This window comes from Filicampus tigris, chromosome 13, assembly GCF_054856515.1.
Source record: "Filicampus tigris isolate MCC_2025a chromosome 13, RoL_Ftig_1.0, whole genome shotgun sequence".
In the NCBI taxonomy this organism is placed as follows: domain Eukaryota; kingdom Metazoa; phylum Chordata; class Actinopteri; order Syngnathiformes; family Syngnathidae; genus Filicampus; species Filicampus tigris.
This window is the reverse complement of record NC_141229.1, coordinates 748,780-775,420: the sequence shown is the minus strand read 5'-3', so window position 1 is coordinate 775,420 and position 26,641 is coordinate 748,780. Positions and strand designations below refer to the sequence as shown.

The 26,641-nt window shown below is 44.6% G+C and overlaps 2 protein-coding genes and 4 non-coding genes across 14 annotated transcripts in view; 4 read left to right on the top strand and 2 right to left on the bottom strand.

Moving 5' to 3' along the window:
• The window catches only part of LOC147137013 (dynactin subunit 1-like), a 29,462-nt gene extending 24,735 nt beyond the window's left edge, over nt 1-4,727 (bottom strand). For 7 of the 8 annotated variants that reach the window (XM_086048558.1, XM_086048560.1, XM_086048559.1 and 4 more), the window contains exon 1: nt 1,996-2,150. In XM_086048558.1, coding sequence (XP_085904684.1) covers nt 1,996-2,028 — 33 coding nt within the window. In that variant the 5' untranslated portion in view covers nt 2,029-2,150. Of the gene's footprint in view, nt 1-1,995; nt 2,151-4,559 lie in introns of those variants that run through there. The other variant, XM_086048565.1, reaches the window with a different exon arrangement.
• Nucleotides 4,728-5,422: 695 nt separating this feature from the next.
• Nucleotides 5,423-26,641, bottom strand: part of otofb (otoferlin b) — a 33,276-nt gene continuing 12,057 nt past the window's right edge. The window contains exons 17-46 of one of the 2 annotated variants that reach the window (XM_086049267.1): nt 26,500-26,620; nt 26,327-26,427; nt 26,140-26,230; nt 25,227-25,343; nt 24,366-24,518; nt 23,966-24,155; nt 23,179-23,303; nt 22,128-22,262; nt 20,162-20,323; nt 19,352-19,471; nt 18,933-19,094; nt 17,967-18,129; nt 17,602-17,675; nt 17,092-17,118; nt 16,855-16,986; nt 16,700-16,775; nt 15,229-15,347; nt 15,001-15,138; nt 14,252-14,377; nt 13,800-13,927; nt 13,562-13,732; nt 12,862-13,022; nt 12,657-12,799; nt 12,483-12,571; nt 11,943-12,041; nt 11,627-11,868; nt 10,691-10,869; nt 9,755-9,855; nt 8,385-8,602; nt 5,698-5,832 (exon numbers count right to left, since the gene is read on the bottom strand). In XM_086049267.1, coding sequence (XP_085905393.1) covers nt 8,422-8,602; nt 9,755-9,855; nt 10,691-10,869; nt 11,627-11,868; nt 11,943-12,041; nt 12,483-12,571; nt 12,657-12,799; nt 12,862-13,022; nt 13,562-13,732; nt 13,800-13,927; nt 14,252-14,377; nt 15,001-15,138; nt 15,229-15,347; nt 16,700-16,775; nt 16,855-16,986; nt 17,092-17,118; nt 17,602-17,675; nt 17,967-18,129; nt 18,933-19,094; nt 19,352-19,471; nt 20,162-20,323; nt 22,128-22,262; nt 23,179-23,303; nt 23,966-24,155; nt 24,366-24,518; nt 25,227-25,343; nt 26,140-26,230; nt 26,327-26,427; nt 26,500-26,620 — 3,826 coding nt within the window. In that variant the 3' untranslated portion in view covers nt 5,698-5,832; nt 8,385-8,421. Of the gene's footprint in view, nt 5,833-8,384; nt 8,603-9,754; nt 9,856-10,690; nt 10,870-11,626; nt 11,869-11,942; nt 12,042-12,482; nt 12,572-12,656; nt 12,800-12,861; nt 13,023-13,561; nt 13,733-13,799; nt 13,928-14,251; nt 14,378-15,000; nt 15,139-15,228; nt 15,348-16,699; nt 16,776-16,854; nt 16,987-17,091; nt 17,119-17,601; nt 17,676-17,966; nt 18,130-18,932; nt 19,095-19,351; nt 19,472-20,161; nt 20,324-22,127; nt 22,263-23,178; nt 23,304-23,965; nt 24,156-24,365; nt 24,519-25,226; nt 25,344-26,139; nt 26,231-26,326; nt 26,428-26,499; nt 26,621-26,641 lie in introns of both variants that reach the window. The other variant, XM_086049268.1, reaches the window with a different exon arrangement.
• trnas-gcu (transfer RNA serine (anticodon GCU)) lies at nt 6,067-6,148 on the top strand. Its single transcript has one exon. It is a non-coding gene; the product is annotated as a tRNA-Ser (tRNA).
• trnas-gcu (transfer RNA serine (anticodon GCU)) lies at nt 6,498-6,579 on the top strand. The gene has a single exon. It is a non-coding gene; the product is annotated as a tRNA-Ser (tRNA).
• Nucleotides 6,924-7,005, top strand: trnas-gcu (transfer RNA serine (anticodon GCU)). The gene has a single exon. It is a non-coding gene; the product is annotated as a tRNA-Ser (tRNA).
• On the top strand, nt 7,599-7,680 carry trnas-gcu (transfer RNA serine (anticodon GCU)). Its single transcript has one exon. It is a non-coding gene; the product is annotated as a tRNA-Ser (tRNA).

Below are 26,641 nucleotides of genomic sequence, written 5' to 3'. Positions count from 1 at the left end.
CAGGAAGGGTATGAAGGAGATCATGAAGGAAAGAAGAAAAAGCAGGTCCGAGGTGAAAGGATACATGAATAGAAACTGTTGTGACGGAAGGAAGGGCTGCAGAAAAGTCGGTTCAAGCCACATCGGAAATGATGCAAGTATGCTCAAAGCAAAAAACAGGTGATGGAGGAAGAAAGGAGGCACTGGAGGAAGGATGAAAGGAAGGAATGAAGGAAGGATGTAGTTCAGGAGGAAGACACATCTGAGGCGCAAGGAGTCATGAGTAAAAACAAGCGCGATGGATGGAAGGAAGGCAGAAAAGTCGGTTCAAGAGACGGAGGGAAAGAGGGATGCCAGGATGCAGGAATAGAAAAAGGAGGAAGAAGGAAATAAGATCAACGCAGGTCTGAGGGGAAAGAATGGACGAATCAAAAACAGATGTGATGGAAGGAAGGAAGGAAGGAAGGCCCATTTTAGTGCCTTTCCTACCCAAATATTGATGAATTAGCAGCATTGACTTCATTTACAGCTGAGCTTTGCCACATCCAATATGGCAGACATGCTAGCACATGGCAGCGATGGGCCAACCCACCAAATGAGGCTTCTACAAATATACGCAATGTCGACGTGGTCAGTGAGCCGGGCGTCGCTACGACACGTTAGCCTCGTGCTGCTGGCAGCTCGCACGCCGATGAGGATAACTGAATTATTTAGCGTCACTCGACCCCAAGGCTAACAAAAAAAAAAACGGTTGAAAATAATAATAATAATAATAATAATAGAATCAACTCACATGAAAGAAAATTGCTCCAATGTTAGGGCTGTGCAAGATTGTTATGGAAGCTGTCACCTAAAACTTGACAAATAACATTTTGGAGTTTCGAAGGGGACGGGGACTGCTAATATGCTATGCTATGCTAACATGTGCCAAGCAAGATTGTTATGGGCGCTGTGCTACTTAAACCCTGATAGTTGATGTTTCTGGAGCCTAAAGGGAGAATACTAGTGAATTTGGTGTTTTAGTGGAATAAACGTCTTCAAGCTGCTGTGCCATATTTGGCTATGCTAACATGTGCCAAGCAAGATTGTTATGGACGCTGTGCTACTTACACCTTGACAAATTGCGGTTTGGTTCTGTGAAGGGACGAAACTGGCTAGATGCTCTGCTTTGCTTTGCAAGAATATCGAAAGCTATGCTGTTGATGAGATTTTAGTGATACGAAGAAGGCTTGCCTAAAAAAGATATTCTATGCTAATATGTGCCACGTAAGATTGTTATGGAAGCTGTTTTACCTAAAGTATAGTGCTTTTGTGTTCTTGTAGGGGCCACATACATATCTTACATATCGTCGCTGTCCTGTGAAAAACACTTATGTCCCCATTGTGGTCAGAGTTTGAATTTTCACGTTAATGCCATGTCTGTAATGCGAAAACACCATTCACGTAAAAATAAGAAAATAGAAAGAAATGGTCAGAAGTCTTTTTCACAGGACAGCGACGATATGCTCTGATATCCTTTGTACTCCTGACGATGGAAGCTATTGATAACACGCTATGCTAGGCTAAAATGCGCTACTAAAGATTGTTATGGAAGTTCACGTGTGCTGAATGAGAAGAAGCAAGCTTCAACTAGAATATGCTCAACTATACCATGTTACGCTAAGGCGCGCTCTTGAAAATTGTTCTGGACGCTACTGTACTATCAACGGGTGAAAAACATCTTAGAGATAGAACGCCGTGTCATGGCTAAGCTAAGATGCGCTACTGGAGATTGTTATGGAAGCCACAATGCTGCGAACTGGCAGGAAACAAGCGTCAAGTCACCACAGGTCATCAAAAAGAAGCGCGACCAGTGACATCATCACCGGGTGACACGTCATCTGCGATGACCAACAACAAGTCCTCGGAGGCCCTTAACAAAATAAAACACACCTGGCGCACGAAGGGTCCTGACAACCTGAGTCCCAAGCGGAACAAAGAGTGGGCGGCGCCGGAGGAATTGTGTCACGCACTCACCCGGCCGAAGGTGCTCCTTCTGGTTTGTGGCATGTTCCCGAGTCCACCAGCCTCTGGTGAAGACAAAAAATGCTACGACTGGGCAAGCGCGCCAGTGGCACTCCGCACTTGACGCCTGCGATGTAAATGCAGAGGCTGGAAGCAGACTGAGCGCATCAGCGTGTGTGTGTTGGGTGTGTGTGCGTGTGTGTGTGTGTGGGGGTGTGTGTGTGCGTGTGCCGAAAGAGAGAAAGGGAGGGCGCTAGGCTCCACAAAAAGGTGCTGGGTCCTAAAGCCGACACATTCACAGCCCAGTCCAAGCGTTTGTAGCCAGAAGGTGACTTTACTGACTGTTAATGGCAATGTAGTCATTTATGTAACATGAGTTCATGATTGCGCCCATGCTAGATGCATGCTACCAGTCTCCGTTTTGAGTTCCTTGCCGCCACCCTGTGGTATCTATTGGCAATTACAAGCCTCTTCCTTTTTCTTTGTTTGGTTGGGGTGGCAGTTGTTATTGGATTTTTCCCACTATTTGGATTATTCTTATTATAACAGCAGGGGTATGTGGTACTAACATTATACGCAAAGAATCGAGACAACACGCTAACCATATGAGAGGTCAGGCAATGAATCAATTCTCAAATGAACAGCTGTTTTGACCATCAATCAATCATTTAGACTCAACTTAAAATTGTGCAAATCCTCAGATTGTTCGTCTCGTCAACAGTGAATATGCAAAGAGTCCTCCGTGAAAGAAAACCGATGAGCTTAGTGTTGAATCAAAATCAGACATTTGCAAAAAGCGGCTTTTACTTTGAAAAACAAAGTCTAGTCACTGAATTGTGATCAATTTGTCAAATTCATCAAAGGATGAAAGACATTATTTGCCGCCCTAAACCACAAAACTGGCACGCCAACGTACAACTGTACTAACGTTTCCATTGGTCTTCGGGTTTGCGTGATAGAACTGATTTCCATTGGAAGGTCCAAAACTCTTCAAGACTTATGAACCAATGACCATGCGTGTCCCAACTGCTACTTGGCGTTGGAAAGCTCGACTTGGTCAGCACCTAAGACTGCGCTCACACTTGAAACGACCACGTTAACAGCAACGACAAACAATTGCGCTTCCAGCAGATAAAGTGTCAGCAAACAGGTTGTCGGCAGCGCGGCTCCATTCAGTTCGAGGACAAAAGGCAGACGAGACGCGCATCAAAGGCCAAACAAAAGCCAGACAAAGCCAGGATTAACTTGACTTGCACGCCTCGGCCTTTTCGTTCCTTTTTGTGCCGTCATCCCTCTGCAATGGGTGCGAGGCCCAGTTTCCGGGAAGCACAACATTTGTCCTCACGGGCGGCTGAGTCACGGCTTGATCAATTCAGCACAATCATGTGCTCGAGAGCCACCATTTTGGATCGACGAAGGGCTCCCGCCCGACTTTCGATTGCTTCCTCCGTGAATTGGCCACGCCGCTCGGAGCATTTACTGTGCATTAGCAAGAGTCCTGGGAGAGTTTTGAAAAAACAATTGGTCAATTTAAACTCATGGACTCATTTTTATTTTGGTTTTTAATTATTTTATCTCATTAAATAAGGAGTTCATTGATTTATTGTAAATAAGGCAAAGGATATTGGTCCCATGTTTAATTGGCGCCCATGCTAAATGTTTTTCTTTATATAACGGTAGTTGCCTTTTTTTTAACCAGCAGAGATAAACCAACAATCAAGTTGTCATGGTAATGAAATCCATAGTCATAACTAGGCCAGCAGAATATGGGGTGGGGACCACAGTCGCTTGCTTACATGAAACAGGACAAGCAGTCCCCAACAAAACAGGTTCAGTTCATTCAAGCATCCATTATCCAAACCACTTATCTTCAGTTCAGCAAGACAAAAAATTGGGGGCATAAAGTGTGCTATAATGATTTATTCTTGGATATTTTGACAAAAATATGCCAAACGCTTCTGGTAATTGATTTGTCTTTGGGGGGATTTGCATATTTTGTCTCTGGTTGAGCATCATCCGAGTGTTCGTCACGTAACATTTGGCACAACTACTTGCACATGACACAAAATAGTATCTCATTAGGGATACACTTGTCACGTGAGGCAATTAAAGAGCAATTTCATCATGACTTACAGTCCAAATTTTGTTTGACAAACGCGAATGAAGATGCGGTGTATTTAAAGATGGTTAAAAGCAGCTTTGCTAATGCAACCCTGCCAACCCAGAATACATTTTTTATTTGTTCATCATCGACAATGAAAAGGAACAGTAACGACGCTGATCGCTGATATGACAGAAATGGGCTACTTGGGGGTGGTTGGGGGGTTTCTTCATTTGGATGAACCTTGAATTGATCGAACGCGTGTTTTGGCGTTGACGGATGCCGGAGACGGACACTCCCTCGGCTCGCTAGTTAGCCTGTTAGCTTCCCCTTGAAAGCACTCACTCACTCACTCACTCACTCACTTTGGCACGTGAAAACAACAACACACACAAGATGAATCCAAACAGCTCGCGGTGCGTCTTACGAGGCCAAATAGTCTCACACACTGACGAAGCGAGCTGACGAAACGTACCTGGATTTATCCGAAAATGTCGCTAGCTGCTCGGCTTCGGCCACTCTCGCCCATTCGCGGAGGAGACCGCCGGTGTGCTGCCTGCCTGCCTGCCCGCCTGCCAGTCCTGGGCTGAGGTGTCCGAGCTGGTGCCTGACTGACCGCTACCGCTGCCGCTGCCGCTGCCGCTGCCGCTGCCATACGTGCACGGTGGACCAAACATGGCTAGACACTTTTTAAATGAGGTGCAGGAAAACAATTACAAACATTGCGAAGGATGGATGTAGTGAGGGAATTAAGTAAGGATACAAGCAGAGCATGAAAGGGAAGAAGGGAGGATTGTTGACAAAGTGAGGCAAACTTAATTGTATGAAAGAGAGTGGAAGAGGGAAAGAGGGATACAAGGATACGGGTCGGGCGGAAGAAAAAGAAATGAAAATGGATTAAAACAGTCCTTTAAATGGAAAATAAAAATGGGGTGCTAATTTTTGCTATACGGAAGTGTAATTACACATCCACTACAGTAGGTGACAGTGATGCTTAAAGTTATTCAAAGCTTGGTTTATTTTTTATGTTTATTCCGTGAATAGAGACATATAGACGGCCGGTAGCGTGACAGCAAAGTGAGGATTTGCACTACCACTGCAATGTTGAGGCCATGAGCACTAGCGCACTACGCTTTGGACGACAATGACGCCCACAAAGGACGAGGGACTCAATGACAAAATAAAGAATGAATACTAACATCATTTTCAAGAATTTGCCCTTTATGCCGGCCAACGTTTTGCTGGGACAAATCGTAGCGTTTTAATAACAAACGCACTCTTTTAAGCATCTTGAATTTATTCACAAATTTTAAATATCATACAATAAGCAGTCCAGCTTGATCCTGTCCCATACAAACAACATGAGAAAAACACAGTTTAAGTGGTAAAATATCCATTTTGCGCCCAAGCCAAACACTTGAAAGATGCAGCACATGACAGAACACCACATTTCAAAGCAACGCAAGTCTTGTCAAAATGTCTACAACTAACCGATTTTTGCTCGCTCAGAGAAAAACATTAAAAAAAACAAAACAGCAACTCAACAATTGTTCTAATAAGGATGAAGTCAAGCTCCTAACATTTTCTTCACCATGTAACCAGGCATGTTGTAGAGGAAGAGCGCCAAGATGGCCACAAGCAGCAGAGCGCAGACGATCTTGATGGTGAGCCAGCGGTATTGGTCGCACACCAGGTGCTTGGCTGCCTTTAGCGGGATCAGGAACCACAGGAGCGCGATGTCCGGTCGGCTGCGGACACACGCGTATACCGGGCCTTACAAACTCCATTGAACCATAAGACAAGGTTAAGGCAAGGCAGTGTAATAATCGCATTGTACTAAATACAGTTGGCATAGCATATCATACGGTACTACTCGTGGCATTTCTTCTCTGTCTTTGATCACAACATATCTTAACTATACATTTCAATATTGTATTGTAGCGTATTAGAACTTGTGCGGGTATCAGCCAGACCTCATACAAGACGAGGTGGCCGAGTGGTTAAGGCGATGGACTGCTAATCCGTTGTGCTCTGCACGCATGGGTTCAAATCCCATCCTCGTCGTTGTTTAGCTTCAAATTGTCATCTAATATTAACGTCAACAGTAAATATCATGACATCACATCACAATTGTATTGTACTAGATGTGTGGCTTATTCTACACCGTAGATAACGTATGATCAAAACATTGTAGGGATGATGAGGTGGCAAAGAGGTTAAGGTGCTGGATTGCTAAAGCACTGTGCTCTGGACGCATGTTTTCGAATACTAGCATGTACAGTATACGTGATAACGTCACAGCCTGTAGCGCCTCATGTCGTGCAGCATCGCATCGTCTTGTGGCACGGAAATTTTTGCGTGGTCAATTTTTGTCGTATGGCTTGTTTCAGCCGCACATTGCGCCATTTTACAGGACGAGGTGGCCGAGTGGTTAAGGCGACGGACTGCTAATCCGTTGTGCTCTGCACGCATGGGTTCAAATCCCATCCTCGTCGTTGTTTAGCTTCAAATTGTCGTCTAATATTAACGTCAACAGTAAATATCATGACATCACAATTGTATTGTACTAGATGTGTGGCTTATTCTACACCGTAGATAACGTATGATCAAAACATTGTAGGGATGATGAGGTGGCGAAGAGGTTAAGGTGCTGGATTGCTAAAGCACTGTGCTCTGGACGCATGTTTTCGAATACTAGCATGTACAGTATACGCGATAACGTCACAGCCTGTAGCGCCTCATGTCGTGCAGCATCGCATCGTCTTGTGGCACGGAAATTTTAGCGTGGTCAATTTTTATCGTATGGCTTGTTTTAGCCGCACATTGCTCCGTTTTACAGGACGAGGTGGCCGAGTGGTTAAGGCGACGGACTGCTAATCCGTTGTGCTCTGCACGCATGGGTTCAAATCCCATCCTCGTCGTTGTTTAGCTTGAAATTGTCATCTAATATTAACATTGACAGTAAATATCATGACGTCACATCACAATTGTATCATATCAAAAGTATGGGAGCATATTATACGTACTAAATGTTGTGTGGCTTATTCTACACCGTAGATAACGTATGATCAAAACATTGTAGGGATGATGAGGTGGCAAAGAGGTTAAGGTGCTGGATTGCTAAAGCACTGTGCTCTGGACGCATGTTTTCGAATACTAACATGTACAGTATACGTCATAACGTCACATCCTGTAGCGCCTCATGTCGTGTAGCATCGCATCGTCTTGTGGCACGGCAATTTTAGCGTGGTCAATTTTCGTCGCATGGCTTGTTTTAGCCGCACATGGCACCATTGTACAGGACGAGGTGGCAAAGAGGTTAAGGTGCTGGATTGCTAAAGCAGTGCTCTGGACGCATGTTTTCGAATACTAACATGTACAGTACACGTCATAACGTCACATCCTGTAGCGCCTCATGTCGTGCAGCATCGCATCGTCTTGTGGCACGGCAATTTTAGCGTGGTCAATTTTCGTCGCATGGCTTGTTTTAGCCGCACATGGCACCATTGTACAGGACGAGGTGGCCGAGAGGTTAAGGCGACGGACTGCTAATCCGTTGTGCTCTGCACGCATGGGTTCAAATCCCATCCTCGTCGAGGTTTAGCTTTAAATTCTTGTATAATTTTAACAGGTACGGGAAATATCGTCACGTACGGTATTGTATCGTAGATTACATCATAGTGCAGTTTAGCAACTCGTGTCAGATAGCATCGTATCGTCTTGTGTCACGACAACTGTATCGTACCAAAAATATCACGGCGTATTATACCTATCATGTCTTGTATCGATTACAACTCAGCACACATTAGCAAAACGTTCCAACATCCCACGTGACAAGTCGGCCATAGCCCTTGCCAAACGGACAGTAAAAGGACGAGAGGTTAAGGCGATGGCCTACTCATCCGTTGTGCTCTTCAAGCGTGGGTTTGAATCCCATCCCCGTCTGAGCTTATACTAGAGTTTCCTCGGGGGACTCGCTTCTTTCAATTGTGTTTTATATCGTATTGCATCATGCCTTATCAAATTGTATTGTATCATATCATATCGCACTATACTGTAGCAAACCATATTTTCAGTGTTGAATCATACCGTAATGTACTGTATTTAAGGTGTCATATAAAAGACATCATTTGATATCATACCATATTGTATGGCATGATAGTATCTCGTGTTACTGACTCCTTTCCGTCATGTTTAGAACGCCGGGGACATAATCACGAAGGGGTGAAGAAGGAGGGAGGGAGGAGGGGTGAAAGAGGCAGCTAGCGGCCAGCGGGTTAGAAGTGAAAACTGCCGGAACCTTTGTTTTTTTGTTTTTGTTTTTTTTCTCGAGGTTGTCAGGCTCCCAGCATTTTCTTGACCATGTAACCCGGCATGCTATAGAGGAAAATGGCCAGCAGGGCCAGCGTCAGGAGGGCCGTGACAATCTTGATGGCCAGCCACTTGTACTGCGTGCACACCAAGTGTTTAACGGCTTTGAAGGGAGTGAGGAACCACAGAAGGCTGGTGTCGGGACGGCTGCGGGAACAGAAAACACACATCGCATTGTCTCATATCACATTTTGACCAACTCCATTGCACCTTGTAGCGTATCGTATTATCGGCATTGAAGTGTACCTGAGCGGCGCTTCTTATATTTTGGCCCCGCCGTGTAGATGATTAGGGACAGCATACCGCATGGTGTCGTATCATACTGAATATTGCGTTTGTATCCTATCACACCATAACCATCATATCGAACCGGTATACCATACCAATCGTATTATAGGTATTATTCACGCATATTATACACCATATCAGCATCATACCAACAATGCAAGACAAAGCGGATGGCCAGCCGGCCGGCCGTTAGCCTCCACCAAACAGACAGTAAAAAGAATCCTAACCAGGTCCGATCAGTTCCTAACCAATTCCTAACAAAGTGAACTCTTTGTTGCGGCCAAAATGGCAGAGGCGGGCATTCCGTCTGACCAACGGACCGGTTCGTTTGTCCGTTTTGCTGACAGGAAACGGAAAAAAAAGGGACTGAATAGCTGTTTGGGCAGATAAGCCGACACATTATTATGATGCACATAGTGCACTCCGTTAACCATTGGAATCAAATCCGTTCAGATAAGGGATGGCTTGATAGATGGATGGCCTTTTTTTTTTTCTGGTTTGACAATGTTTACTGACGGAAGAGCGGTTAAAATAACATGACGGACTTGGACTGACCGACAGACAGTTCCAGTTTGTTTCGGCTTGAAAATAGACGGATGACGAAAGACTACGTGTAGCCAGGCAGCTGACGGTTGACGGATTGGCAAACCTGAGTAAAATGCCCACCTCTGCCAAATGGTATGCCTACGATTCCGAGAACGATTCCTTGAATATGTTCTCGTGCTTTTGTTATGCGACACAAAATTGGACTCATTATGATTTGATGGCAGACTCTCGTTATTTGTACTGTTTATGCTGTTGATTTCATTGTAGAGCAAGGAAGAAGCCGGAGAATGGTCCTGAGCATTTGAATCAGGTGCGCGGGAGGAGGGAAACATGTAAAACACGCGGGTACGCAGCCCTCGAAGACCAGAGTTTGAAACCTGTGCCGTAGACCATTTGAGTTGTCTATTTACAGTGAGGCGAGACCACAACAGGTTGCTTGGTGACAAAAGAGAAGCTCCTTCGTACTTGGGCTTCTCCAGAGGCTCGGGCTCGTTGCGTCCTTCGCCGGCCGGGCATTTCTCCGCCTCTTCGCCGGTCAGAAGGTGAAGCTCTGCCTCCACTTTGCCCTGGAAAGACAAATACAAACATGGCTCATGTGAGAAAAATTGCAAACACGCACAGACTTGGACGAGCCAATGATTCAGGCTCATGTTAGCAGACTAAAACACTGAGGACTCACTGACTCGAGTGAACTTATTCACCAGAAGAAAAATCTCAGGCTCGGGTGATTTGACGCGACAAAGCGCAGAGTCGGATGATTCCGTTGAAATGGGCCCTCGCGTACACAGACTCATAGAAACATTGCAGACTCAGATGATTCATTTGAATCTGTTGACTGAGATGAACGATTGAGATGAATCCGATCAAGAATCACTGGAAACGCCCCGCAATCTATCGATTTGGGACACTGACTCGCATTCGCGGAATCAATGGAAACACCGTGCGCTCCGATGATTCGGGTTCAGCAATTGCAGTCGGCAGATCAATAGAAACCATGCCGACTCAGGTGAGTTGGTTTCTGAATTCAGGTCAGCGGCCTCAACGGGAATACCGCTGACTCGGATGATTTGGTCCACTGACTCCAGTTAGCGGAGTCACTGGAAAGACAGCAGATTTGGATGCTTCAGGGGAATCGGGTGAATGACTCGAGTTAACAGACTGGGAGGAACACGGCAGAATCCGAGGATTTGGCTCCCAGAATTTACTGGTAACGCGGCCGAATCGGCCGAGTTGCAAACACCTCAATCGCGGCGGACCTGGATGGTTCCGTTGAATCGGCTCAATATGGTGACTCACACGAAGGCCGCAGAATCAGATGATTTTGTTTGACCGACTTGAGTCAGAGGACCGAGATGATGCGATCCACACCCGCTTTGTTGGCAGCGGCAGCTGTGAACCTACCGTGAGTTCAAACTCGTCGTCCTCGTTGCGGGCCACAAAAGGCCACCATCCTTTGATCCTCTTCTGCTTGAAGATGGACACGGTGGGCATGTCGGCCTCGTTGGTCACCATCTGCAGGGTGCACTGCTTGGCCGTCTTGGCGCCGCGCGGGAAACGGTTCAGGTCCAGCTCGATCGCACCTGTTAGCATGGGTTGAACGTGTTGCGGGCCCGGGATGGCAAACGGCTCGAGGGGAGGCAGACAAAGGTCGGCGGAGGTTAACCGCAGGAGGGACCCAACTAAAGGTCAAGACTCCTTTGCAATTGTGGCTCTTGGACTTCACCACTCTCTCTTCCTTCTGTCAACCTTCTGTCATCCCGTCCTTCTTTTGTCGACCTCTCGCTCTTTCTCCTACTTCCTTCCTCCGGCAATTGTATTGTGTTGGGTTCAAATTGACCCCAGAATTGATTTGAAAAATGCGTCAATTTTGACCCCAACACAATACAAAGGTTATAACGCCTTTATTCCTTCCATCAGTCTTTTTTCTTTCCTTTCATCCTTACTTCCCTCCTCTTTTTTTAAATTTCACTCTTACTCTCCTTACTTCTCTCTCTAGCCTGTCTTAATATGTCCTCCCTTTTGTCCCTTCTCTTTGCTTTCTTCCGTCCTTGGTTCCATCCTTTCTATGTTTGGGTCCTTCTTTCCAACCTTTTGTTAGTGCCTTCCTTCCTTTCTGTCATTTCTTCCTTTCTTTTGCCTCCCTCCCTTCTTTCCTTCCATATTCAATCCGCCCAACTCAAGATAAAGAATCCTTTGAAATAGACTGCATTCATTTCAAACAAAGAAGTAGTAACTCGTGTTTCTTTGGTAACTTTCCTTTCTTTAAGCCATTTGTTTTTTCATAGTTTCCCATTTTTGGTTCATCGCGGAAGAAGAAGACAGTTGAGCAGAGATTACCGAGGAAGTCGTCGGCAGAGAAGTGGTCGGCGTCCCACACTTGCAGGTTGAGGCGCGCCGGGATCTTGTACTCGGTCTCGTCCCAGGCGAACATGGACTCCTTCTTGGAGATGACGATCTTCTCCTCGGCCATCAGGTAGTCGAAGGGGTAGATGAAGCGCCAGTTGAAGTTGCCCTCGCCGGTGATGGAGTGGTAGTGGACGTCCGTGTCCTGCTTGTCCTCCTGCTGCCCTTTGAGCCAGCTGGACACGAGGAAAACAAGTCAATACTCCTCCCCCCCCTAAAAAAACCCCACGGTGCTCAGTGGTAGTTTTACCCTCTGACGAATATGTCGCTGGATTTCTCTCCGGTGAAGATGTCGTCGTCCTCCAGGACCACTTCATCCGTGTTCCAAATGATGACCCGCAGCTCAAACCTGAAGCGGAACCAAAATGACTTCAATGGACGCCTCAAGATGCATTGACAAAGCCTTTTCGAAGACAAGTCAGGTACACTCATTGGAGTGACAGTATACATGCTGTATAGATGCAGTAGTCCCCTTTTCAAAATGATTTATACTTGAATTATAATGATTTAAACAATGAGTAAAGAAACGAAATGAAGACACCTTAAATGGAACGATTTGAAATGGTATCTTTTTGTATTTATAATACAATACAACTAATGAGAAAATCAAGATGTAAATGTAGAATTCATTTGAAGATTTACCGTAAATTAATCTGACATTTAATGCGGTAACTGAATGAAAGAGAACTAACCTGAATTAATCAATTTGGAGTAAAAAATAAATAAAAAATCAGCTAAATGACTGCCGGGTGAGTATTACAAAATAAAGGTAAGTCCGCTTGTTCCGTACTTCTTTGGTTTCCTGGGTGCAATGTCCAGGGCGGGACCAGGTGGCGTCATGTCCTTGGGGAACATGTCCACCCACATCTCAATTCTGCCCTGAGGATGCAAATTGAGCGCAACGGTCATCGATGAGCAAAAGGCGCCGAAAACTGTTCACGATGTGAGATGAGCGATGGCTTACTTGTTCAATTCCCGGTTTGTCCGGATGCAGGAGCGGCCTGGTCTCGACGTGCTCCGGCACCAACTTGCAGCCGGCCCGCGGTATTTCCTCCCAGTGCTTGAGCGCGGTCAGCGCCAGGTGCTCGTTGGTCTGCTTCTTCAGACCTGAGCGCAACGACGTTTCTTGGTCTTCAGCATTTCCTCGGCAAAAAAAGAGGAAGCCTCACCGTTTTCATCCTCGATCTCGGTGGACGCCATGAAGACGCGGTTGTCCACTTTGACCCGCCCGCCCGGCCCGTAGTGAGGCCCGTCCACTTTGCCGTCCTTGCACAGCTTGGCCAGGATGTGGCTGGGCTTCATGGGGTCCCTCCAGATGTTGTAACCGTGCCTACGGAGCACAAACACTCCGGACTGTATGTTACGTCTGGCGCGAGGCACGGTGTGAATCTACGCAGGGGCGGGCTAGACTCAGCTTTGGTATTTTTTCTTTGGCATGGCCAGTGGGTTGACTTTGAAGAAAATCCAATTAGATGATAATAAGAATAATGCATTCAATGAATTGAATGAATCTGCGGATTTCAGAAGGCACCTGCCCGCACCTTCATCAAATGAAGCAAAATACTGTGCCAATGGTTAGATGCGGTTGTAGCAGGCATAAAGTGCAGTCTACTTTCAGCCACCAAATTGTCAGGTGTACTGGGGGCATGTCAAAGGAAACACCCTCCATACTGCGGAACGCTCAGCGCGGCGCAGGGAGATGAACCGCATCTCCAAACAAGCGCATGGAGGCTTGCGTTGGCACGAAAATCAGGATACGGCGCTGACGCGCAGCCGCGCCGTCTGCCCGTATGGAAGAGTGGCGCGACTCTGGCAAAACGGTAAGTGCGTATGCCGTCAATTGCTTGTGGCCGTGGCGGCGCGGCTTACGTGGCGTAGCTGGCGGTGACGCCGCAGGTGGCCCTGTGCTTGCTGTAGAAGCGGTTCTCCAGGTCCAGCTTGGTCTCGCCGATCAGGTCGTCGGTGCCCACCAGGTCCCAGTCGTAGATGGACACGGTGAGGGTGGAGTCCATGGGGAACGTGGCCTCCATGTCGAAGGACCTTGCCCGACCAAAGAGTGAGCCACACAAGAAGGGTGGTTTGCACGTCACACGGCTTTTGTCCTTACTTTCCAAAGAGCGGATTGAGCTGCTTGGAGATGTAGTTCTCCTTATCCTTCACTTCATTCTTGCCCAGTTTGATGGCGATGTATGGATCGGCTTTGCCGTTGATGTCCGCCGGGTGAAGATCGGTCGCCTGCCACCAGAGAGTTTTTTTAAAAAAAATTTATTTGCTCTGTAGCCACCCACCGAGGTTTATGTTGAATTTTTGTTTTTTCGGTCTTACTGACGGAAGGTCAAATAGTCGTATAAAAATAATACAAATAAAAAATAACAAAGCCACTCTAAAAAGTGACCCGCATTCACACCTGTTGACAATTTGGAGTATTCAGCGACCCAAACAAGAGTGGTCACCCAAGCGAGATTCAAACCGTGAACCTCGGAACTGTGCGGCGGACACGCACTGTGTGGCGCTGCGTCAGCATGCTAGCGCTAACAATTAGTGTGGTTGCCGCCTTACCCTGATGATGTAAACCCGCACCAGGACGTTGATGGGATCGTTGTGCGGGATATTCTGGAACATGCCCATGCTGGAGTCCAAGTCTGGGGGCAGCTCGTCCGACACTTTGTACATGCACAGCGAGCCCTTTCACAAAATACAAACCCCCAAAAATCTGAACAATTTGCTGCGATTTTGATCAGACTCAAAGTATTCCAACTAAGAAGGAACCAAGAGACGCAACTTGTGCTTGATTGTGTCTGCACCAATTCATTCTTGGAATACTGACACTTTGTTCTTGCAATTACAACTTTTTTCACTACTTCCGTAAAAGTTTGACTTGATGATTGTGAAATTGCCACTTTTGCCACATTCCTTTCGGGCTTTATTCTCAGGATTAGTTGACTGATTTCACAGACATTATTATAATGTCACATGACAACATTTCCACAAAGTACATCTTTTTCAATTTGCTAAAGTTTGTTTGCGTAATATTGAAATATTTTCCACGTTATGTCTTTCTTTTCATCATTACGTCTGCTTTTTCTGGCAATATTGCAGCCTTCCGCTCATAAAACTCTCTTTTGCAGCTCAACTCCTGATTGCTTTTTGTGTCATAATATAAAGGCCCCGTTTTAAACTAACAATGATGTTCAGCACTAGTAGGTAATCGTGAATGAGCAGTTACAGAAACGATGTGCCGGCTCTCTTTTTTTGTCCAGTTGAAGATGTTGTCACAAAGAGAAGAAGTTGTTTCCAAACGAGCTTACTTTGAATTTGCCAACAATCCTGTCTTCGTCCGAGCCGTTCTGGTTGTCGTCGTCGCCGCCTTTTCCCCTGAACAGGTTGAAACTGTGCAGCCAGTCCTCAAAGTTGTCAAACTCGCTCTCCAGCTCTTTGGGATACACCTTGGGAGACAAATGCAAGAAGACTTCAAACAAACAAACAAACAAACAAAAAAGAGTTTCGTCAGACGGCGCTGCGTCTGCGGTTCCTACTTTGAGCTCGTCCAGCTTTGGCTTTTTCTTCTCGGCCGGGTCGACGGTGGCCTTCTTCTTGTCCTTCTTGCCTTTGGCCCTCCTGCTGCCTTTTACAGGAGAGTCGTCAGGTTTGATGTCTGAGTTCGGCGTGAAGAGTGAATGAGGAGAAAGGGAGAGGGAAAAAGGGAGCACAGCACCCGTGACATGAATTCCAGCATGAAAGTTGTCGGCGACCGTTGACCAATTGACTGTAGCCGCTTGGTTTGGAATGCTCACAGAGGAACCCCCAAAGTCGAGGCCGCGATATTTTTCTCATGGCAAATCCTCCAAACGATCAGCAAACTTTGACACGCACGTTCGATGGCAACGACAAAAAAGCGTTTTGACCGTTTAGTGTCGCCCATCTGTGATATGTGCTTCCGATTAGGGTCCAGCTCCCTAGTAAGAGTTGCTCAAGGCCTGCAATTCACCCAAAATGGCTGCTTCCAAACGAAAATGGCAGATTTCCACTTTCAGTTCAGGCCTGGGTCATTTTTTGGTGTGCCCTGTTAAGGGTAGCAATCAGTCACAGTGTATTGGACAGGATGTTCTGCTCTGCAGGGTTCTGTGTTAGGTCCACTTTTATTGAGCATTTATGTGAATAATCTTGGTCGACATGTGGCAAATGCAGGACTCCATCTTGATGCGGATGACGACATCATTGTCAAGTGCCGTTGTCTCTGCACACAGTGCACAGTGTCTTGCTTTTGAGCTTGACAACAAATTGCAAAGCTCTGTCTCACCATTGTGAATTGTACTCTGGGTTTGGTTTTTTTCAGGACTCCTACTACAATTATTTTGGGATCCTATTTGGAGGTTCAACTGCATTCCCCAAAACGAAGCGTGTCCCAATTTTGCAAACTGACAACTTTCATGGCGGCATACGGTTGCGCGTTAAGGGCGCAAACAAAAGTTGGCCCACATGCGTGAGATTCGGGTTCATGTCAGCATCGCGACACACATTGGATGCATTGTGGGAGTGTGGCAAAGGCCCGCTCGCTACTGAAACAAGGAAGGCAGAGTTACATCTTGCATCTTTTTACATATTCATTATACAACCGTATTCTCATAATATTCCATCTTAATTCTTCAGATTTAAAATGTTGTCCTTGTAACATTTGACCACTAATATTGCGGTTGCTTTACCAGACTCAACTTTAGTCTCATAAGATGAAGATTTTTTTTTTAAATGTTGACTGATGGCTTTATTCTTGAAATATTGCAACTTTATTCTCGTAGTTACAACTTTGAATTATTGGACCTATTTTTTCAGATGCTCTCAACAATTGTTTGCGGTCCAATAATGTTCACTTCATGACACGTAGAAGTGAGAAAAGCTGCTGCCTCTCATCCAAATAGGAGGAGTAGAGTTAAAAAGAACAAAACAAAACCTAATGCTGCTTTTGACTGTCTACTGGAGTAGGTTTGAATGAATTCGACTTCTTTGTACCTCCACCATCTGCCAGCAGCTCTGCGTCCTCTTTGTCTTCTGGACCCGACAGCGCCCCCTCTTGAGCCTTTAGCGCCTAAGACGAATCAAGACTGAATAAAGGCCTGAAATGGCACTCGTGTCCAACAAAGAATCCATCTGAAATCATGTGCTACCTCCGCCAGGGTTTCAATGGAGGCAAAATACTTGGACCACCAGTCCAGCATGCTCTCGTCCAGGCCGTCATCTTCCATCTCGTCGCCCTTCTTCCTCTTCTTCTTTCTCCCTTTCGCATCCTTGTCGTCATCCTTTTGTGCCGGGAACGCATTCGTTCAACAGTTACTTGCATTTTACACGCATGCGTTTACATATTTAACGTACAAACCATAACGCAAGGGCAGCACTTGACTTACCTCAACCTTCACCACGGCGTCGGAGCACTACAAAAAAACACAGGACATTATCCATGATTCAACATGATATTACAGCGCCTTCACACGATTGGCTTTTGATAGCTTTGATTCATTTGAATGCAATTCTTGGAACATGATGACTTTTTACCACCACATTTCTTTTGACTTAATGCTCTTCAACATTGTTCTCCAAAATGACTTATTCACATTGACTTAATTCCCATACTATTTCAACTGAATATGAAGACCTTTGACGCTGATTGATGAATATTATTGCAATATTCAAACCTTCTTGGAAAACTGTGACTTTTTAACGCAGATGTAGGACTTTATTCTTTGAACAGTTTAACGCCGCTGTCTGAAAAATGACGCCAATTTTAATACACTGTAGATTTATGACGAGGTCTCTAAACATTTCAACATTGTACTCAGAAAATGAAGACTTTAAGATGTCAAGTTATTTTTTCACAAAAAGTAAAAAAATAAGGTCAAACAAAAGTGTAAACTTACCGAATCTAATTTGACCACTGTGTCCACCTTCTTAAAATTGGGCTCAGGTTGCATGTTGACCACGATGATTTCCTCTGAAAGACAAAGACGGTGCCATTTATTATATCAGCTGTATTCATACTACGTAAATACAGAGCAGGATTTAACAGTTAACGCAAAAACAGAAATTGTCGGACTCCTTCAATTGGCTGCCAAACAGCCAAGCGGGCGTGACTCGCAAAGATGCAAATATTGCATCCGTCTCTGGGGCAATGATGACGGAGCAGTATGAAATCTGCCTAGCAACAAGTGGCCGCTCAATATGACTTGTCCGGGAATGGGAGCAATCCCATGCATCTGTGTTGGCTGGCTGGCTCCAAACGTACCTGCGGCGGACCAGTTGTTGGCCCGCTTGTCGGAGGGCCTGTAGATGAACTTCCTGAGGCTGGTGACGGCGTTGGAGCCCACCAGGGTGTAGCGGCCAAACGCCCTGCAGTCCACCACGCGGATGTTGAGAGGCGGGTGAAGCAGCTCGTTCTCTGGCAAATCCTGGCAGACACAAAACGGGGATTACACAGCACGAGATGATCACGCTTGGTAGGGTTTACGTTGTTATCCATTATTTATACCCGCCAATTTGTACTCAATTGGTAAAGTAGGACTTTCAATGTGCAATACTTTGCATGCACATTATGCAGGGTCACACTTTTATAGACCAGAGTCTTCCTATGTTTGGCTCATACCGGTAGCTTGATTTATGGCTTTATTCTTTCATAGTTCAACCTTAGTTGCAGAAAATAATGACTTTTTGAAGCACTGATTTCTTGACTTCATTCGCAGAACATTTCAACGGTTTTCTCCAAAATGTTTGACTTTTTATTTGTGACTTGATTCTCGTAATTTTCCAACTTCCTCCCCCCCAAATATCTCCAAAACGACACGAGACAAATGACATTTTTTAACGTTGCTTGATGACTATTCTCATCACTACTGAACACGGCTCTCGGAAAATTGACTTGAACAGATTTGTGACTTTATGATCTTAACATTTCAACGTTATTCTCTGTAACTGATACCTTTGAATGTGGATGTATGACTTTATTCTCTTAACATTTCAATGTTATTCTCTAACGTTACGAGTATTTCATGTAGATTTATGACTATTCTCTTGCCATTTTAACATTCATCTCAAAAGAGTATGACTCAGATTTACGACTTTAATCTCAGAAAAGTCGGATTTTTTTTTCTTCTTGTAATATTTGGAATGTCTTTCTTCAGCTATCTATCTCGAATCGCTCCCTCGCTAACATGCTATGTCCCAACATTTTGAACGCTGCAGGCCAAGAACGTACGACTTCAAAGCACTTGACAAGCGTGCTGAAGTTGGGGTTCTTCTTGTAGTTGGGGATGAGGGCCGACTGGACGCCCTTCCCGGCGCATTCCACGTCCACGCGGGGCCGGTCCACCTGAGCCAGGTTGACCCTCTTCAGGTCCCTCAATCCCCAGAATAAGACCTGGAGGAGCACAGGGAAACCAGTCACAATACAGTCACGCAGTCAATAACATGAGGGACCAAAATCACCAAATCCTGCCACTCATAGAGAAAAAACGAGCAGACGCCCCTGATGAAAATAGTCATAATAGCTTACAAATCGGTACCCGACTTCATTTATTAGAAAGAGCACAAGAGCAGCTGCCTGAATGGACGACATCAATTCCCTAAGTTCCAATCAAACGCCCGCAAATATGTCCATTTACTAATTTGGCATACCTCAATTCTGTACTTGCTGAGAACAGGTCTGATTCCCATGGGAACGGGAAGCAGCGGGCCACGCTCCGTATCTGCAGGACCGTCAATGGGCGGGAGGTCAGCTTTGCCGTTAGGGCCAATCTGACAAAAAGAAAAAACAGTCAAAAAAGGCTCAAAACAATTCAAAACATTTTTTAAACAATTAAGAAGAAAAGTACCAGCTTGGATTGTATCTTTATCTCTAAGAAATTGCTTCCCATAAAAATGTATACAAATATATAATAAAAACAAGAAAAGAACATGGCCCTCCTACAATATTTTGGGGGAGAAATTAGAAAATGCCAGATGTATTTTTGCCACTTTTGCAGGCAATTTTTCCACTGGTCTGTAGCAGAGTTAGAAATAAGCTCTGTGAAATTTGACAAGCAACAAGCAAAACAATTTTTAAAAAAATCCACTTTGAAACATGGCAGACATACTGCAGTGGAAATGCCAATCCCCAAAGATTACATTTTTATTTGTATTTGTATTTTTTGCAGTTAGGGGCAGGAAATATTATTCCATTTAATTATAAAAACGTGTTTAAAAACAAGAAAAAAAACGATCCACTTTTGCCATACTATTTTTTGATATGATGTTAATGTTTTTTATTAGTATTTTGTTTTCATTCTACAGTGAGAAAATGTGCAATGACTTGTACAATGCATACTTTTTGCACAAAATCTGCGGAAATTGTGATGAGAACACGCTTTGTTGTTGTGACATTTCTTGCCTGGGAACAAAGGTCAGTTACGTGAGCAGATTTGGGGTGGCATTCAGTTGCTGTCTGACCTGCAGCAGCTCGAAGGCGGCCAGCATCTCTCCGGCCATGCCGTTCCCTCGGTAAATCTGGTAGTACTCCAGCTGAGGCGGGAAGCGCGGAGGTCCGTAGTGCTCCTCGGCCATCTTCACCACTGGCTTGGCGAAAGTTCTGCCCATGAAGTCGGCTTTACCCTGGCAGAACCAGTCAAAGACTTCAATAACAATGATTGAGGCAAAAAAGAAGAAGCCACCCCTGAAAAGACGCACCGAGCAATAATGCACCACAATAGATATTATTTCAAAATTCTGAACCCAGATTAAGATAGCTACCTCAAATTTGGAAGACATGTCTACCACCAGTAAACTCATAAAAAAGTCATGATTGGAAGGACACAGGCAGTCAGCCGTTTTGGTTTGAAGCTGCCATTTTGTGATTATTTCCAACATCAAGGGGGTGGGGGAGCAGGTTAAAAAAATAACCAGTGAACTGCAAAACAGTTAAACGGCTGCCAACACATTGTTTCGCCTTAATGGGTGTGATGACCTCTCTTGCAGTTAGTGGTTATAAGGACTCTCTTTGGTCAACATACAGGGGAAAACAACAACAACAACAACAACAACAACAACACAAAATTCCCTCAAAGGAATGCAACAGGCACAAGTGAGTCCAGGACTGCTTTGTCACTCGGTGTGCTTCTTATTCCTCTTGCATGCCTTTTGTCAAACGACACGTTGAATTCAGTGTCACGACATCAAGACGTCTCACACTCTACTTATCCAAAAGGGTCGTCCCAAACAATCGCGTCATTGTCGGAAAGCAAACGTGAAAAGCAGCAATCAGCAAAATGCAAATGCTTGGCTACAGTGATGCAAAACAAGTGCAAACATGACGTCATCGCCACAACATCGAAAAAAGCTCAACACGTTGAACAGTTAACTGCTACGTGACACTTCATTGGGTAGACTTGTGCATCTGAGCAGAAGAACATTCTTTTCATTCATTTTAAACTTTTATTGTAATTTTTCCATTTCATTACTTTGTGTGATTTTTAAATCAAATATATTTCTTTTTTACATTTGATTGAATTTTTCTTTTTACTTTCTATTGAATTTTTCTTTTTAGTTTCATTTTATAAAAACAACTTCCAAAAACAATTTCAATAAAATCAAAACCGACTAAATATTTATTTAGGGATTTTCGATGCCACTTTTTTTCAAGACCAGTACCGGTACTAGTACTCAATTTTTGAGTAGTCACTGATACCGATAGCAAGTACCGATACCCCTAGTACTTTTGATACATAATATTTTCCCCATAAATCAATGACCAATGACCACGATCATTTTAAAGAAAGACTTATATATCCCAATATAGCAATTTTCCTTCAAATTGCATGAAATTAATGGCAAATTTCTATTATTCTCATTTCTAGTTCCTGATGAGAAAACAGCCGAGTACTGGTACCTTGAAATAAGGCCGCTATCGCTACTCGCCCATCCCTATATATCATACAATACATATTTAATACAACACAAAAACAAAGTACAACTAAATTGAATCCCAAATCAATATTTGTGATTTTTGTAAAAGGCAATTGAAATCAAATTCAAAAGAAAAATAAATACCTACAAAAGAAATTCAAATCAAAACGATAAACCAAAAGCCGAAAGGAAAATGAAAGTGACGCCTGCCCGGCAAAAATGACAGAAAAATATTTCATCAATTGTTGGGCTACAAAGGAGGGTCAAAGCATTCGAAGCCGCGATTCGAGCGTAGCTCAACAACGCGGCAAAATTCAAGCAATGATGACGTACAGTTCGACTAGATTCAAATCTAGTCTCGATGTATTCCGAGCAGTTGGGGGAGGGGGGGGGAGTTCTCATGTCATTGAAGCTGTCAAATCTCGCGGGTGCGTACCTCATGAAGTGTCTGTAAATGTGCCTTCCGGGTGACTCGGATCTTTCGAAGTCATGAAAGCAAAAGAGCAAGTCTCACCACCGTGTCTTGATCGTAGAGCTCGATGACGATAATGGGAGGGTCGTCTCGCAGCTCGCTGGCCTCGCCAAACAATTCCACGTTGTCAAAGAGCAGCAGCTGATCCCACGTCGGGCACAGCGTCTCCGGCAGCACCTGTGCCAAACATCCAGAATCGCTCAATCAAATCGGCACAGTGGCCGAAACTATTTTGCAAACCGACTACAGTCGTTTTAGCACAGTTCAAATTTCATCCGCTCCAACTTGTTGTTTTGAAACATTTATTCGGGTAGAATTTGTACTTAGCTTCTGTGCAACACATTACGACTGAATCATTGTGTCGAGTGAGGACGTTGGCTGACTTTGATCGTAAGGGAGGTCAAATGCAAATTCTTACAGCTGGGGTCACCAAGGTAGTCGCCCCCAAGGACCACACGAGGAGCCTGCGGGCTTGCTCGAAAAATGGCTCAGCAGTGACAGGACACGCATTTTCTTGCAGGGTTAAAGAGGCTTTTTTTGTCTGTTTGTTGGTTTGTTTTTTCCAAACCCATACTGTGCCCCCCCCCTTATAGGAACATACTTAGGGACATGAATTTTTTTTCTCTCCCCTTATGTTTCTCTTTTTCATCTAAGTACAATGGGGGCGCTGTCTGGCGCCTTTCCTAATTATTGTGAGAAATAATGATCATGATCAGAGTCTTCTCATAAATGAATGTCATTTAGAAATAGGGCTACCACTAACTAGTGATCTTTTTAGATGTTGATTAGCCTATCGTCAATTACTTGGCTAATCACCCCGCCTCTCGTTTCAAGGCAGAATTGTTTTGACAATCAATTTTGGCGATGGACTGAGCAGTTAGCCGATTTTTTCCTCAGCCCTAAGAATAACGTGGTATAATAATGATAACATGATTACACGTAAGCTCGGCAAATTTGCGATTTCAGAAGTGTGTATCAAACCGGTATAGCTCTTCGCACAAATCAGCAGCCAAAAAGTCGCTCTTTGCTTCGAAAAGGTTGGTGACACCGTTGGTGTCACGGAATTCGCCGTCTCATTTGGATACATGCTCACCTCAGTGACTTGGCTTTGCGTGGAGAAGAAGACGCGCGCAAAGGGATCCGAGAGCCCGGTGCTGTCGGCAGCAAAGAGGCTGCGAGCTTGATACATGTGCACCCTCAGCTGGAAGATTTGCTTCACTGTACACACACACACACACACAAATAAACTTGACATAGTGTAACATTCTATTTGAAAAATGGTGTTGTATTTGTGATATTCTCATTCATCCTGCTCATTTCTTTGTCGGGCTTATTGAAGCCTTTTCGGATGAGAGGCAAAATGTCTTGAAAGAGAGCGGTCCAGTTGCCATCCATTCAATGCCCTGAGAAATAAACTTTTTATTTTTATTTAAAGTCCTTGAAAAAGCGACAATTGAATGTCTAATAAATTTGACACGCCACAGAGGCAGTTGTTCCAATGTGTCGAATTCAGTGCCATCTAGCGGTCAACTGACTTCAAAAAAGGGAAAAATCAAATCCTGCTTCTACGAACTACTACTCACAGCTTTTTTTTTTTTTTTTCAACCTAACCAGTGTTATTCGCCTCAGCCCCTCCATCGTTTTTCTTAATTCTACACCGGCGCTTATTCACATTTTTTCAGAATTCAAAAGCAAACAAAGATTTTTTTATGGCAATTGCAACGCTAATAATGCCGTGACGAGGCGCTCTAAAGTGGCCATGCCACCCTGCTCCACACGCTTGCTGCAGTCTTTAATGGAAAACAATGGAAAACAATGATTCAATGAAAATGAGGCTGTCGCATGAGAAAATGTGGAGAAAAAACGCGGAGGCGTCGTACTCATGTATGTGAGGCTGAAGGGCGGCGAGAGGGCCACGCCGGGCCCTTTGGAGAGCCGATTCTCCTCGAATCCGTTGGGAAGTCCGCACAGGTAGTCCTTACGTTGGCGGTTCAGACCCAACCACAAGTAAATCTCAATCTTAGACTGCACGGTCCAGCCCGCGGGGCCAAAACCGCGCTTACCCGGGATCTTGAAGAGGACCAACAAAAAAAACCAAAAAGGAATGAAGCAAATATAAATTTTTTTAAAAATTGTAAAAACAATGCAGTGGTAAAAGAATGTAATAATACATCATATTAAATATTAGACTATACATTCAATTAATCATGAAACAATTATTTATGAAAACAATGTAGGTGTGTAGGTGTGTGTGCGTGTGTGTGTGTGTGCGTAGCGCACCCGCAGGAAGATGGTTTTGACTTTGCCGCAGTCCTTCCCCCGCTCCTCGTCCATGCCGGAGTACAAGATGTCCTTGGAGGGAACGCGAGCGTACGCGATGCGCTTGCCGTTGCTGATCATCCAAATGAAAACGTCCGGGACGCTGTGTTGAGGCTGCCGGGACGCATCGCACCCTCAATTGCCGTCTCCGGAACGTAACTCGCAACACCAAACGTTGGGACGCAAATGTGGACTCTTGCTCCACTACATTAACCAGATTCTTTTTCATTCTACTTATACTCGGATATCAAGTGTGAGTGCCTCTGATTAGCCCCAAATCCACTACAGCTGTTCTAGCAGGCTTTTTCCTTTACAATTTGTTGTTGTTGGCAGAAGCCGGACTGCCGTTTGGAACTGTTCCCAAATCCTTCCACCTTGACTACGGGTCCGGGGGTCCAGTGAAATAAAGTTTCCGTTTCAGATGAAGCATCCAGACCCCTCGGGTGGTCGATTGTGTAAATGAAGCAGCATTTGCTTATTATGTGTCAGTTCATTTAAAATCCTGATTCTTTACGGCGGCATTCTCATGAATCTCTCCTTAACTCTCAAGACCGATGCTCGCTTTTAATCATTTTAATCAAATTATTTTAGCTGATTTAAATATGACTTGCTTTTTTCTCTTTACGGAATGCTTTTAATGTTTTATGTAAGGCACTTTGAATTGAATGGTAAAATATGCATGGTACCTCAATAAGATTCAAATTTGGAGTGAGTTGATTTTGGTGAAAAAATGAGTTCTTTTTTTGGGGCGTCTTCGAATGGTCATTTTGTCTGGGCTCCAGCGTAACAAAGTGTCCTTTGTGTAACGGTCACGCGTCTTACCTCATCTGCCAGGAATCGCAGCTTTTGGAGGACGTGCTGCGTCAGCTTGACCTTCTCTCGCACCGTGCTCTTCTTCACCTGAGAGCGCATGGCTTTGGCCTGCTGGCCGATGGCCTCCTGCCACGGCAAAGGTTGACCGTTAACGCGGCTTTTATCTCCCTGCGCCTTTGCTACACTCAAAGTCTCACACACTCTGTGACGTTCAATCATTGAAAATTGGGTTCAATTCGATGACGTGAAATTGCATTTACATGGAATTTAGTTCGTTAAATTCAATTGAAATATGACGGCAAGTGATCCTCCTCCCAAAATTAAGAGTGTCATTGAAATCAATTCAATTTACATTCGTTTTAAATCAAAATTTGTTTTGAAATCTCAATTCCAGCCACAATTTCATAAATTACATTTAAACGCGGGAGAAAACGGATGGGTGAATACAATTCATCCAAATTCACATTAGTATTGAGATAGACTCAACTCAAATGTGATTTAACATAACATTCTCCAAATTTCAATTGAATCACATTTAAATCCATTTCACATCAGTCCATCATTTTCAATCAGTTGGTTTAAAAACAACAAACCAAAAAACCCCAATTGATCAAATTGATTCAACAATCGAAATTCAAATTGCACTTGCCAGTACGTTAAACATAAATGTGATAGAACTGAATAATCTAACTTGAAATTATAGTTTAATTCAATGAAATGAATTAAATTCAATTGAAATAACCCCAAAACAAAAATTCAACTGGAATACACCAACATTCCAATACAATTTGATGTCAGTCATGTGACTTTTGATGTCATTTCCGAATGAATCCAAATTGCGTTGAATTGAAATGTCATTTTGTCATTTGACGAAACCAAAATGAGGTGGAATGAAAGCGAATAGAAAAAAAAAGTCCAGTACCACTTCGGCCATGCACAGCTTCAGCCGCTCCCTGTCCAGTTTGGTTTTGCCCGACAGGTTCTGGTCCGTGTTCGCCAGCACCAGGAACTGACTGGAAGGACAAAAGTTCTGCGCTGAACTCACGGACTCATTTTTTCTTCTTTTCTTCTGTGGGCAGTGTTGGCGGCGATTTTGCGTATGTGCGGACCTGCATCTGTGACCGAGCTCCTCCAGGACGCCCCTCAGCCTGCGCTCGGGATAGGCCTTTTCCGTCTTGATGATCTCTTGCACGTCGTTCAAGCCTTCCTCCTGCGACGACAACAAAAGCGCCAGCGTGTCAAAAGATCTCTTGTGGCCGAGGTGGCCGACGGCGCCGCTTGCCAGTTTGTGGGCGATGTTGTCGATGATGTTGGCGTTGTACAGCCGCCGCCTCTGGTCCTGCCACCAACTCTTGATGTAAATGCACGGCTTGCGCTCAAAGTACGGCAAGTGGAAGTAGTTGCTGGAAGGCGGAAAATTCAAC